The sequence below is a fragment of the Labrus mixtus genome, chromosome 1 (assembly GCF_963584025.1).
Source record: "Labrus mixtus chromosome 1, fLabMix1.1, whole genome shotgun sequence".
In the NCBI taxonomy this organism is placed as follows: domain Eukaryota; kingdom Metazoa; phylum Chordata; class Actinopteri; order Labriformes; family Labridae; genus Labrus; species Labrus mixtus.
Genome location: NC_083612.1, coordinates 26,079,795 through 26,093,309, shown reverse-complemented (window position 1 = coordinate 26,093,309; position 13,515 = coordinate 26,079,795). Strand labels below are relative to the sequence as shown.

Here is a 13,515-nt window from a genome sequence, read left to right as displayed (position 1 = left end):
CCTCAGTATGGATAGCACACTATATTTTACGTAATCATGCTCAGCGCCCTCCATCTTCAGTACATCATCCATTTCCAGAATTTATTTGAAGCGTCTTTCTGCAGATGCACAAGTATACTTCTATTTCTCATTCCTTACAACTCCAGCTTCAACAACAACCGGATCATAACTAATCCCACCAGCAGTTACACGTTCACAAATAACCCTGGCAGTGTTAAACCCTCCAGATTAATATACCATGCAGATAATTTAATTACCTTCATTGATAAAGTTTTCCGTCGATCAAGTGGATCAAAATCTATATCATTGTGGCATTTCATTTTTCCACCGTCCATTCCAATTAAAGGTTTAAATCCAGGCTTGAAGCATCCCTGCATTGGTTTTTTGGAGGCCATAAATAGATGAAGATTTAAAAAGTTAAGGTTGTGTTCCCTGAAAAACACCAGAAGAAAAAACAGCAACAGAGCAGAAGACCGCAAGGAAAAGGCCAGAGAGTGTCCCTTTATAGGTCCTGAAAAACCAGTGTCCAAACTCTCTCATCTGATGTGCTTCTTGTGTCTGTGTGTGTGTGTGTGTGTGTGTGTGTGTATATATTTGTCAAAGCACTTATTGTTGGCTTACATTGGAGACAAAGACATACTCACAGAACCTTGAACCTACTCAAAAAACCCACTCACAAAGAAAACCTGTGTATAATAAGGCTCACACACCTTGCTCCCAATGATCCCATGCAGGAATATGTGTTGGCCATTGTTTTAACCAAAATAGAACCCAAAACAAAAAGGTGATTTACAGTAAAGGTGAGGTGTACAAAAGAGAAGAAAAAGACGGATTCAAAGAGACACTAAAAGGGAGACAGAGACAGAGAAGTAGTGTCAGAACTAAGAGGAAACAAAAGGATGCCAGTTTCTGTATCAGTCACTTGTACTGCACCAGCTGCAGATTCAGCAGCCCCGCAGTTTGTGTGTGTGTGTGTGTGTGTGTGTGTGTGTGTCTGCATTAAAGCTGCAGAGTCAGTGCTGGTGTGGTTTAACTGTATAGGTCACCACTAGGACGGTGTGGGATTACAGTAGTGTGTGTGTGTGTGTGTGTGTGTGTGTGTGTGTGTGTGTGTGTGTGTGTGTGTGTCTGTGTGTGTGTGTCAGTGTGACGTAGCCCTCAGCTGGTAGAATTGCAACATGTTAATCCCTGTCAGATTAGCCTCGCTTTCACTCATGCTAGCACGCATCCCGTCTCAATACATTTCCTTCCTCCTTTGTTTAAGCCATCTGACATTGCTTAATTCCTTCACTCTTTCTTTCCTGATGCTTTGCAACGCCCATCTTAAAATCAACATCTATTCTATCAGAATGGATAAATAGATATACCCTTACCATTGCTTTGCTAATTCCCTGTCCAGCACGGTCAAATCTAAAGTTTGGTTTTAAGACTGAAATTTGTGAAAATAAATGATAAATTAACAGTCTGGACTTTCATAGCCACAGGAATACTGTATTCTCTAAAATTCTGTCATTTGACAACACATAAATAGTCTTGACAAAATACCAAAAAGCCTTTGAGGATTTCTCTGGGTTTACACCTGCACTGTTGTTTCAGGATGGAGCATGCAGACAGCCAGATGAAGACAGAGGCCACTGGGCAATGATCCAGCAAGACAGATAAAGAGGACAGACTTAAATTACCTAAACAGTACAGATGGACAGACACTCTGACAGACAGAGACTCAGACAGACAGATGGAGAATAGAGAGACAGACAGGCTATCACAAGGACAGAGAGTCAGTCCAGACTGACAGAACAGAGTGCTGGTTGTTTTTATCGTTGGAAAATGTGGTCAGAGGCATTCCTGTCCTCCTCCTACCCTTCATCAATACACTCACTCACTCTATTCTTTGTCTATTCTTTTGGAAGACAATCTGAAATTCTGCACAGGAGTCATTTGAATCAGAAGAATAAGTGCACAGTATGAACACAGTCAGAGAATGGGAACACATTTTAAGCAGGCCTCAGTGTTTAGTTTAGTTTATTTGGTCTCACAGAAAGTGCTAACCTAGATCAGTCTGCAAGGTGTTATCATTGTTATGAGTCTGTCTTCCTTTCCAAAACCGACACTCAGCCTTCGTATCAACGACTAATCAGTGTATGGCGGGTGTTGTCATGTGTCTGTACAGGGTGGGACACTTTTCCCACCACCAACTCAGGATTGGTTTGAATGTCAAAGGATTTGTTTTAAAGCATCAAGAACCAAATATACAGCCCAGTTTAATGTTCATATTGAAATGTAGGAACCCTGTAGTCCATCAAAAAATATGACGGAATAAAAAATAACTGAAGGACGAATAAGAAGCTTTTCTCAGCAGAGATTCTGGCTGATCAGATTTATGTTCATTTTGTAAAATCCAATATTTGTTATTCAGGTCTTTAAATATCTCTCATGACTAGAATGTAATCCCCGGCAGCGGTGTTATTATTTTAGCTGGTTGCACAACGCAGAAAAGTGGGCTGTATGTCTGGGAAACCTGAGAGGGATCAGCATGTGTCCTGTGCTTCAGATGAGTTACTCCTGCCTTCAGGTGTAAAGAGGATGTTGTTGAATCTGATTTCATCAGAGCTTCAGAGGCAGACACATCACTGTCTGCAGGACGGTATTCCAAACAAAGAAGAATGTGAATATCCATTCAAATCCTTTTTTCCAGTCATGTGTAGTTACATCTCCTGCTTCTGTCGGGCAACAGCCGTGATGAGAGCAGCACCTTTCCCGCTGCCCTCCTCTGACGGCAGGAAGGTCACGTTACACTGAGGAGCAAAAACCCTGGCAGTCTCTTGAAGGACCTGAGAGAAACTAGAAACAGCAGCAGAAGAAGAAAACATCAATTCTGTTCAGTTTTTGTAAAGTTATTTGAAGAAACATAATAAATGGGAAATGCTTAAAGTAGCTCTTAAATACGAAGAAAAGCATCAATGCATGTATTTGAATCAAAGCCTTTTCAGTACTTTCACACCACCATTAGAACCAAGAACCAAAAACTAACATACTGAGGATGTAGTTTGTAGAGAGCCCCGTCCACCCCTACAGTGATGTTCAGGTGGTCCAGTCCTCGGTTCTCTCTGATCTTATCCACCACAGCCGCCATTCCTGCCCCACACAGCTGAGCTGCACGACGTGACACAGCTCCACATACCTGTATTACAATGAAAACTTTATCAGTATATTGCAACACTTAACAGACTGTTGGTGCCATAGTTTTACAAAGTCAAAAAATATCAAATCACTCCTCAGCCAGGAGAGATAAATGTTACTGAATCCAAAAGTCAGATTGTATTGTAGTTCATAGAAATGTAATCTCCTAACCTTTGTCTGACATTTTAGACAGGTTTGAGACAATAAAACAGGGTTGCACAATTGTGCTATTCTGCACCTTATTTGAATAAATGGTATAACTGTTTAAGAGACGGTTTAAAAGTTTATAGGTATAATGTGTCACATTATCATCTTAATGCTCCCTGTAGTTTGCTTATGGCCTATGGACTGATGGATATAAGAAAAGGTACATTAATATTGGATGTGTGACATTTACATAGGACTAATGTTATCAGTTAGACCTGTGATCTTCCTGCAATTACTAAATATCTGCTGTGAGAAAGACTGAAATTCTCAAACATAGTGTATGCAGTTGGCTAAACTAGTGAAATGCACTCTGTTTCTCAGAGGCTTTAATTTTAGACTGCTATGAATGCTAAAATATCAAAGAATATTGCTTAGATATCTATATATGTCCTCCATCTTCAGGTACATATGTAGACATTATTATTATATATATCTTAACATTTGACTTTGTTAGATCTTGTCCTGCTAATTGCATTTTATTTAAAAGTAAAATTGTCTACAAGTTGATAAAAAAAAAAGTCTAAAACAGCTGCTCATGTTTTATTTCACATACCTCTTTGACAATGATACTGTCCTCACAGTTGCTGTCGAGCCCCAGCTGCTGTAGAATACATCTGACCTGCAGTAGAGCCAGGCGGTCACTAGAGGGAGACAGAACAGTTATACACACAGTGGATACACAGCTACAATGTTAGTGTCATACACTGTGCAAGGGGATTTAAAATGCATCATTACAAATTGTACAAAACTCAAATGTCTGACACTGAAACACACACACAAGCAGTTCCTCTTACCTTTCTATCTGTGACAAGTATTTTGTCTCAAATATTCCAGGTGTTTTTAAAGTCTCAGTGACGTGTCCTCTGAACAGTAAACCCCCTCTGGTTAAATCCAACAACACCTGACGGACAATTTCTCCTAAATACATCCCACTGGTCAGCTTTTCAAACCTGCACATTCACACAGACAACCAATTGATATATTTGTTAAAATCAGAGAAACACAAGACACAAACCTCTGCCTAAAGAGTATGAAGTTCACAAAGAGACACTGTGAGTGTTTCTTACCTTTGTTTCCCAGGGTTGACTGAGTTTTGGTTCACCTCGATGTCATAAGGTGTGATGATGTCATCCAGAGAGCCATCATCACCGAGGCCCCCCCACTCTGTGTTTATACACATCTTTTGTATCTCAGCATTGCCCTCCTCCTTCTCTCCTTCAGACCCATCACCCTGCTGCAAGCAGACACATATAAAGTGGTCTAACATGTGTAAATATTATCCCACTTGTATTAACCTAACCTCATCCCACTGATAAGACAATCAATCTGAAAGTTCTATAAGACTTCCTCAACCTTATCCTCCTCGCCTTTGGGTGTCCCCTCTTCTATTTTTACTCTTCCCGTCTTCTGTTCGGTCTTCTCAATGTTCTTCAGTTCCTCCATGTAACACACATTAGTGCCCGTTCCTGTGAAACACGGTCAGAAGCTTCATTTTCTGTCCAAGAACAAGCACTTGAAATATAAACTTAAACAGCAACAAGTTACTGATGACACATCTCTAAACATCAACCATCCATAAATATAATCCCAACCCAAGTTTAAATAAATAAAAAACACACAAATGAAATGAACACCAGTCAAAAGGTCATCTGTCTGTAAGTCACATACCAGCAATCAGACCAATCTCACACTGAGGGTCTTCATATGCACAGCTCATCATTGTCCCAACGGTGTCATTAACCACGGCTACGATGTCCAAGTCAAACTCCTACAGGCACAAACACACATGTTTATACAAAAAAGGGTACCCCTAACACCCAGACACATCGACTGTTTTATTTTTGTTACTGTGCACTGCAATTATTGTGTGACGTGACTTCATACAGGTCAATTCTAAGCTTGATCCACAGACAGCTGGACTTTGTTGAAGTTGGTTGAAGTTGCCTTTGGATCAAGCTTAGAATTGACATGACCTAGATGATTGAGAACCTAAAAAGACACTTCATAAAGGGCCGTGCAATAGTTTTAACCCCACTTGGACTTCCAAAAAATATAAAATGTTACAACCTGGAATACAAATAGACTTTTTACTTTAAGGACTAAAAGCTTTTTTAATCTTCTCACTGTAAATCATTTAGAATATCAATAAATATTACCCCTTCCTACTTCAGAACTATTAAATATTTAATGTTCAAAGTTTTATCAGTTACACACAACCCCAAAGTAAAGAGACAACATGTGAATTTGTCAAAGGGGGATAAATACTAAGGCACTGTAGGTACAAACACATAGATGTGTGTTTTCAAATAATGTACAGTAAAATAACACACCCCACAGTGAATAAGGATACATTTTGTCATCATGACTTCAGCTATTGTTTCTAACTTGCATGAAAAAATAAGTCCTATTACAGAAGACTGCAGCATTTCTCTGTCAAAACAGCTCTTAGAAATCAAGGTCATCATTATCGCTTGCTTCTTCTGTACTCACGTTGCGTCTCTTGATGGCCTCCCTCAGCATTTCAACAACATCATGTCCTTCACAGTCTGTGGCCTTAAAGCCTTTGGTCCAGCTCACCAGCGTGCCCTACAGAATGTACAAAGGTTAAGGTGACAAACTTCATATTTCTCTTTGTGGTCTATGCTATGGCAAGCTGCCCTGAACTGAATTCACTTAAGCCCAGAACATAATAAGATGATTTCCACACTTACTGTGTCAATAGCCGTCTGCTCACAGGGGAATGAGAAGGTGAAGCCTGCAGGGAGACGAGCGTTCTTCATCCCCATGTAGTCCAAGAAGTCACTCACACACTGTGCTAAATGATCAAACAACTGTAGAGAGAAATAGGCAGAGACAGGAGGAAGAGCTTAATGAAAAAAAAAAAATGTCAGTCTTCCTGTGCATATTTGATACTATATCTTACTTAAACAAACATGTCCTACCTCTTCTCCAGTTCCTTGCATTATCTCCAGTGGGATGGTGTAGATCTTATGGTAAAGTCTTGCGTTCTGTTGCATACCTTTTTTAAAGTTCACCAGCATTGCTCTGAAGTTTGTTCCTCCAAGATCCAATGCAAGGTACTTCCCATGCTCTGGAAAAAAAAATGGAGCATAGTGTACTGATAATCTGATTCTGATTAATCTGTTCAGTTCATTCATCATCTGCCTCCAAATACACATTATGTTTAAAAACGTTGTTTTGTCTTGAGGATAACATTATCTTACAATGTACTTGTTCAGCATCCACATACTTGACTAAAGGCAAGAGGCAAAGACACATAAATCACATGATCACAAACTAGACGTCTTTTTTCCTCAAAACTGGAAATAAACTCTCCAAGAACCTGCATGTGAGATATTTGAATGTGCAAATAAAGACTTTGGAAAACTTTGTTTTCAACAAATAGTAATTAATTATGAAAATGATCTTTTCCCTTGTGAGTTCCAGATAAGTTCCTGACCTGTTCCATCAGGTGTGTGGTACACAAAAGAGGGCAGCATCTTGATAGCAGAAGGGCCTTTAGTCTTTAGCCCCGCCTCTAGCCCTGCCCTCATCCTGGCTTTTACCAACTGCAGCTGTTCTCTGCTCAGTCTGAATGGACACAGCGTCTCATCCACCTGGGATACAGGTTACACAGACACTTTCAAACACGATATATAATAGTATATAAGTTAATGTGTGTACACTTTTTTACAGTCACTTACGGTGCATAAACACACCGAGCAGCCTCACCTGTCTCTTTCGTGATGCCAGTCTCTGAGCAACTGCTGATACCAAAGCGGCTCCTTTGCTGCTGCCGCTGTCTGAGAGGACAAACCTGACGTGGCACTCTGGAAGTAACCTGCGCACTACTTTGTGAAGACGTTTAGGATACCTGGAGTGGAAAGAGATATTTATTTGAACAGGAAAAATAATTTGGATCAGTTAGAATAAGAATTCATTATGACGTTTTCAATATCAAATGGGGTGAATTTGCCTTACAGATAATATCAAAGATGTGAAATTGAACCCTAGTTACTTTCAGATACTGTAACTGGAATTATTTCAAAACTTTTAAGGGGGAAAGAAGACACTGTTCTTCAGGCCTGAACTCAGGTTTTGACTTCTCTCCCCTCTCCCACCAACCTCTGTTTAATCAGCAAAGCTGGACTCAGTGTTCTCTGTTTCAAATGTATAAACACATATTAACTTGACGTCTGTTCAAACTTCTTATGTATATTTAGTTGTGGCTTTGACTCTCCTTTGTCTTAGGTGACAGTTTGACTTATCATGGCAGGAAAGGGTCATGTAAAACGTAAACATCAACTAACTTGAGGTAGTGTCATTTGAATTAGATTCTTGTCATATATATCCATAATAACTTACTGTGGGTGTGTCTTGTACACGGTTCCATCCACACCTACAGTGATCCTTAATGTCCTTAAATTACGGTTTTGCCTGATTCGTGTTAATATGGCCGTCAGTCCTGCAGCCACCAGATTGGAGGACCTGAAGGACACTATGGTGCTGACATGTTGAACAGCAATACAGTCGTCCTTTGTTGGGGTCAGATCAAGGTCTGTAAGGAGCTTTTTGGTGTTGTTTAGACCATTTTTGTACCTGAAATAGACACATGTTTATGTTGTTAATGTTTTCTGAAGTGTGATAAAAAAAAAACAGAGGCAGATACAAAGAGATAACTCACTCCTCCATGGCTGCTACATTTGCAGTGGTGATCTTTCCTTTAGTCCTCAGGGCATCAGAAACATGGCCATCAAACAGAAGTCCAAGTTTAGCCATCTTCAATACCACCAACCTCACAATCTCACCCAGATACATCCCACTGACCATTTTCTCAAAGCTACAAACACAGAAACAAACAGGTTTAAGGTGGAAATTATTTCAATAATGCTGTGCAGTATAATGAGAAATTCTGCTTTCCTCACATTTGTTTCCCTTGGTTGCTAGAGGCTGCATCCACATCTCGGTCAAACTCAGTGATGAAATCATCCAGAGCCCCGTCGTCTCCAAAGGCGCCCCACTCAGTGTTCACACACATCCTGCCCTCGTCTCCCTCCACCAGGTCGATGTGACGCAGACCCTCCATGTAGCATGCATTTGTGCCTGTACCTAAAGACAAACACGTACAAGAGGATACCCATGTATTAGTAAACACTGTTAATGTTCTATCCTTTAAGTCCAACAACATGGTACACTTGGCTAAATGATCTAATCCTGAACCGATGGAAATGTATCTCTACCCTGATTCTTATCATAATTGTAATCCAACAGCTATTTACCTTTCTTGAGAAATTGTCCAGAGATGAAAAGGTTGAATCAAAGAAGTTCAAAAACTGTATACAAATCCCCATGCTCATGCATGAAGACACTGAACCACTAGAGGGAGCAGTTCTACAACAAGTGACTGGATCACCCTGGACGTGATTCAACAGAGCATGTTCAGTCTATGGTTCAGTCACAAGCTGATCACCCCTGATTCTTAGGAGTGTCTCAGTTCAATTTGTTATACATTTGAGCCAGTTTTTATTTTTTTATTTATATTGTATGTATCACATATTGAGTCAGATATGTTATTTGTAGTTATTTTTGTCTCCTCACTGAGTACATTTTGTTTCAACAATTTCCTTTAAGGACAGCACTTACATATTTTTGAAATAAGATTTTCAGTAAATTATTTTTGACTTCAAACAGTGAAAACAAGCTGGTAGCCATACTTGACTAAACATTCTTCATACATTGTCCTCCACAAAGCAGCATCCAGGAGATTTTAGAAGCTTCACTTCATTTGGCTGTGTACTCGCAGTTCTATTGTATAGTTTCTGCTTATTATATGTCTACACTCATGCACTTTAACTTATGTCAATACTGTCCATTTACGACTCTGTTTTTGCACATTTACATTTAATCTTCCTATTTAAGACTAGTAATGCTTAGTTAAATCCTGGTTGTATATATTCACATTCTTAGTTTTGATATTTTTAATGCTTGTTTACTTTGTATTTAATATTATATTATGTTTAAATTTGCTAACATTGTGTTTTTTACTCATATTGTGTGTTTGGATAACCTGCTGCTGTAACGCCACAATTTCCCAGTTTGGGATCAATAAAGTAATTCTATTCTATTCTATTCAACTGTCTGCTTCATTAATTACATACATTTCTCTGAACATGAATGCACTCACCAATGATGAGTCCGACATCACAGTAGTTGTCATCAAAACCGCAGGTCATCATGGTTGCTACAGTGTCATTAACCATGGCTAACACCTCTACATCCATACCCTGCAGAGGGAATTACAGAGACAAAGTTTGAACATGTTACTCAGTGTTAAGATGCATTGCATCAGGGGCACTGCTTGTCAACAGACAAGGCAGACAACCGCTTGGGGCCCCAGGCCAGTAGGGGGCCCCCAGGTCTGACAAAGTTTAAACTGCACCAGTGAAAAATCTTTATATCGTTGTAAAATAATGCTTATTTAGAAAGTCTGTACTTTTTTTTTTCAGTTCACATTATACTATATTTTTGTTGGTGTCAGATCATTTTGGCATAATGTTGATAAATGCTGGATGGAGGGGCCCCCAGTAAATTTTTGCCTAGGGCCCAAACTGACTCTAGAATCACCACTGCATTGCAGTCAGGTAAGTGTTGACCAGTAGACGAGGTTATCAGTATTATAGATACTTGATTTGTTTTTTCTGCAATCCTACAGTTTAACCGTATGTTGAGTTCCTTTTTCTGTCAGTTCTGAAGTAATTCATCACTCCTTGTAAACATTTCTACAACCTAAAATATGAGTAATATTTATTGGTTTGTCCTTCTTTCAAAATGACTATAATAAGTATAAGCTGCGTGCCAGGAAAATGATCCTCAATAGTCATGTCTTTGAGACTTTGTGACTAACAAATGTAAAATAATGTATGGGTCATTCAGACAACATACCCCAGTTCTGTCGATAGCGTCTCTGAGGACCTGGACCACATCTTTACCCTGAAGACCTCGGACTCTGTACTTTTTACTCCAGTTCAACAATAATCCCTGCAGAGGAAGAAAGGAAATAACAACTCAATATACAACAGTAACATATTCAGCAGCTCATGAAAACCAGATGAATGTTTGAGGTGTTATTACTTGATCCAAGCTGGACTGTTCACATGGGAAAGAGAAAGTAAAAGCCAGAGGATGTTTCTTCTCCATGCTGATGTTTTTCTCTTGCATGAAGTCCTTGAGAGACTCTGATACATGGTCAAAGAGCTACAGACAGAGAAAAGAAGAAGAAGAAACACAATTCAGGGTTTAAAATATGTCATTTTTTTTGTTGTTGCATACCTCTCACATACTCGTCAAAATCAGGGGGCTTCTGGATTCCTTCTTTCTGATCCCTTTAAACTCAACTCCCCTTGTTCTTCTGTTTTTAACTGCTCATGTTTCATGTGTATCATCTCCTCCTTTGCACCTCCTTACCTCTGTTCCTCTCCCAGTCAGAAGCTCTTTGGGTATCGGGTAGGTCTTCTCCTCAATCTCCACTCCTCCTTTCCTGATCCCCATACCCTCTCTCACTTTCACTTGGAGCACCTTAAACTTGGACCCTCCGAGATCCAATGCCAGGAACTGTCCTTTCTCTGCCGGAGAAAAGAAGGGGGAGAAAAAAAGATGTGTGTGTATTTTATATGTTTCTTTGAAACAACCTAAACCTTCTAACCTTCTGAACATTGTTAATGAGATGTACCTGTTCCATCAGGGGTGGAGCGAACATGTGTCGGCAGCATCTTCACAGCCGCTGCGGCGTTGCTCTCAGATGAAAGCCCTTTCTTTATTTCAGCCTGGAAACGAGCCGAAATGTCTCTGAGCTGGTCGTCATGGAGTCGCATAGCATACAAGAACCGGTCCACCTAAAAACACAGAGAGCAAAAATAAACTAGGAGTTGGGATATCTTTTCCCTCTGACTGGACTGACACAGTGAAAACAAACAAAGTAGATCAGTTTCTTCACTGATGATACTGTCGTGTTATCCTGAAAGTTTACGTTTGCCAAAAAATAACATTGCTGCAAATTATGCAGTTGAAAAACTCAGCTTAAGCACTTCTTTTTAAAAACGTATTTCAAGAGTTAGTGTTAGAAATGACCTGAATTAAGAGTCACTTTTTGGTAATAGTCTTTTTTTTTTACTCTAAACTTATAGTTTGAGTGAGAAACAAGAAAACCGTTGGAAGGAGAAATGTATCAGAGAATCTTCCAACATTTATTCCCACACTGTAAACTGAGCCTGTATACGTGTCGGGACATGTTGAGGGGACAAGGTCACTCTGTGGAAGCACCTGGCTGTATGTCACAGTGATTGTGTTCTGTTGGACTATTATTTAACTCTCCTGTAAGGCACTTTCAGTATGTGTTAATTTTGGTGCCCAAAAACGTTGCTGATATAGTTCTAAAAATGGGTTTGAATTGCTGTTGTTTTTTTTGCCAAAAACTAAATCTCATTCTGCTTTCTTCTAACAATCAATGTATCACTCATATGCCATCTTTGCTTTACAATTATGTTGTTTCTTTACTTGTTAATCACTTTATCCCACACATCCCCAGACAATAAAAACTCAAACTCTTAAAGAAGTCAATCTTTTAGTGGATTCTCGTGTTTGCTTTTGTTGTTGATACAGAGGCATCATCAGTAGCTAAAACATCCTCATGAGAAACCTCAGTCACAGCCAGCATCACTTTATAAAACAAAGATGTCAACCTTGTTTATTTTACCCTTTAGAGTCAATATTTTGCTCCTGGGAAAGTGTTTTGATTGGATCTGAAGTAGTGGCACTGCCAGTAAAAGTTAATTATTTCTCAGAAAATACACATTGTGACGGAGGAAATAATGATTATGAGTATCATGAACATACTACTACAACACATGTCTTCTGATTTTGTAAAGCTGGTTGCAAACAGGTTGGAAATTCTTCATAATAATATCAGGATTTCACTTTTTCCTTGTAATACTGTAATGTTAACTCTGCCAGAAGTTCCCAGAGTTAATGATGCAGAACTATGGTAATGTATCAAACTGAGGCCAAAAAATGGTTTGCTGAATGAATGCTTGTTCAGGTCTAAGGTAATTTCTTCAAATGAGAGATGGAGGATGTTTTATATAAAACTAGGAACACTTCCAATATAACAAACAGGACCTATTTCTAATTAACTGAAAAAACACTCATCCAGTGCACTTTTATGAGTTTAAGTATACAATGATTATTTTCCAATACATGATAATGAATGCAAGTTTACCATGTTCAAATTTGATTGACTCACATGTTCCCATTCCCCTCTTAAAACCTGACAGCAATCTGTCGTCTAATATGACCTTCTCAGCAGCACATTTCACTCGTGTTCCACTCCCGGTCCTGACGCCTTTTTGATGCATGTCATCCCCCACTATCTCTCCCCACATTTCATGTCTTTCTAAAGCTGTCTTATCTACTAAAGGCCAACAAGCCTGAAATGTACATGTTGAAAAATTATTTTTAAAAAAAACACTGCTGCTGGAAGAAAAGGTTTAATAAGTTGTGTGAATGATGTAACCCTGTGGATTATCTCTTACCTTCTTTGTGGGATCCTCCTGAAGTTTGGAGAAGAAGAAGGATACAAGATGAACCGCCAACATCTTGACAACTCGGTGAAAACTTCAAGTTATTTTGTAAAATCCTCTGTATTCCTCACAGCTGCACACACCACTGAAACATGGTAAAAAAAAGAAAGAAAAGAAAACACCTACACGTTCACTTTGAACACATTAAAATGCAAACGGTATAACTTCCCTGCCTTCCTGCTCTGATAGTTTAGTTTTGCTGAGTCAGTGAGCAGAGACCAACCTCTAACTTAATGATTAACATGCCAAACCCCAACTATATCATCTAATCTTCCTATCTTACTGCCAAACCCTGTCTGCTTATTGTTTTCAATCAGTGTCTCTGATGACTTAAACTGGAGCTTAACTGAAGGTCTATTTCATTAAAATAAGGAAGTGGGATGTTTTTTCACATGTTCAATATACTCTAATCGACTGAGAACGTTGGAAGGCCTACGTTCTTCATACTTTATATTTCTTTCTATGTAGGTAAACAAACAACTCAATCAAAGAT

General features: G+C 39.2%; 1 protein-coding gene across 1 annotated transcript; it reads right to left on the bottom strand.

Annotated features, from left to right (window-relative positions):
• Positions 1–2,344: 2,344 nt before the first annotated feature.
• On the bottom strand, positions 2,345–13,147 carry hkdc1 (hexokinase domain containing 1). The gene is made up of 21 exons (XM_061039834.1): positions 12,975–13,147; positions 11,117–11,279; positions 10,852–11,009; positions 10,519–10,641; positions 10,330–10,425; positions 9,572–9,671; positions 8,313–8,496; positions 8,072–8,227; positions 7,753–7,986; positions 7,120–7,261; positions 6,848–7,004; positions 6,330–6,478; positions 6,099–6,218; positions 5,878–5,973; positions 5,056–5,155; positions 4,741–4,853; positions 4,455–4,621; positions 4,182–4,337; positions 3,941–4,028; positions 3,036–3,181; positions 2,345–2,841 (listed from the first exon to the last, which is right to left on the bottom strand). The coding sequence occupies exons 1-21, from the start codon at positions 13,035–13,037 to the stop codon at positions 2,706–2,708; spliced, it is 2,847 nt and encodes a 948-aa protein (XP_060895817.1). The 5' UTR covers positions 13,038–13,147; the 3' UTR covers positions 2,345–2,705.
• Between the last annotated feature and the right edge of the window lie 368 nt (positions 13,148–13,515).

Excerpts from the sequence above, each read along its gene's own strand:
- hkdc1 (XM_061039834.1), bottom strand. The coding sequence starts at position 13,037 with ATGTTGGCGGTTCATCTTGTATCCTTCTTCTTCTCCAAACTTCAGGAG. Across the intron at positions 8,228-8,312 it reads AGCAACCAAGGGAAACAAAT|CTTTGAGAAAATGGTCAGTG; the intron begins GTGAGGAAAGCA and ends CTGTGTTTGTAG. Across the intron at positions 7,987-8,071 it reads AATGTAGCAGCCATGGAGGA|GTACAAAAATGGTCTAAACA; the intron begins GTGAGTTATCTC and ends TGTCTATTTCAG.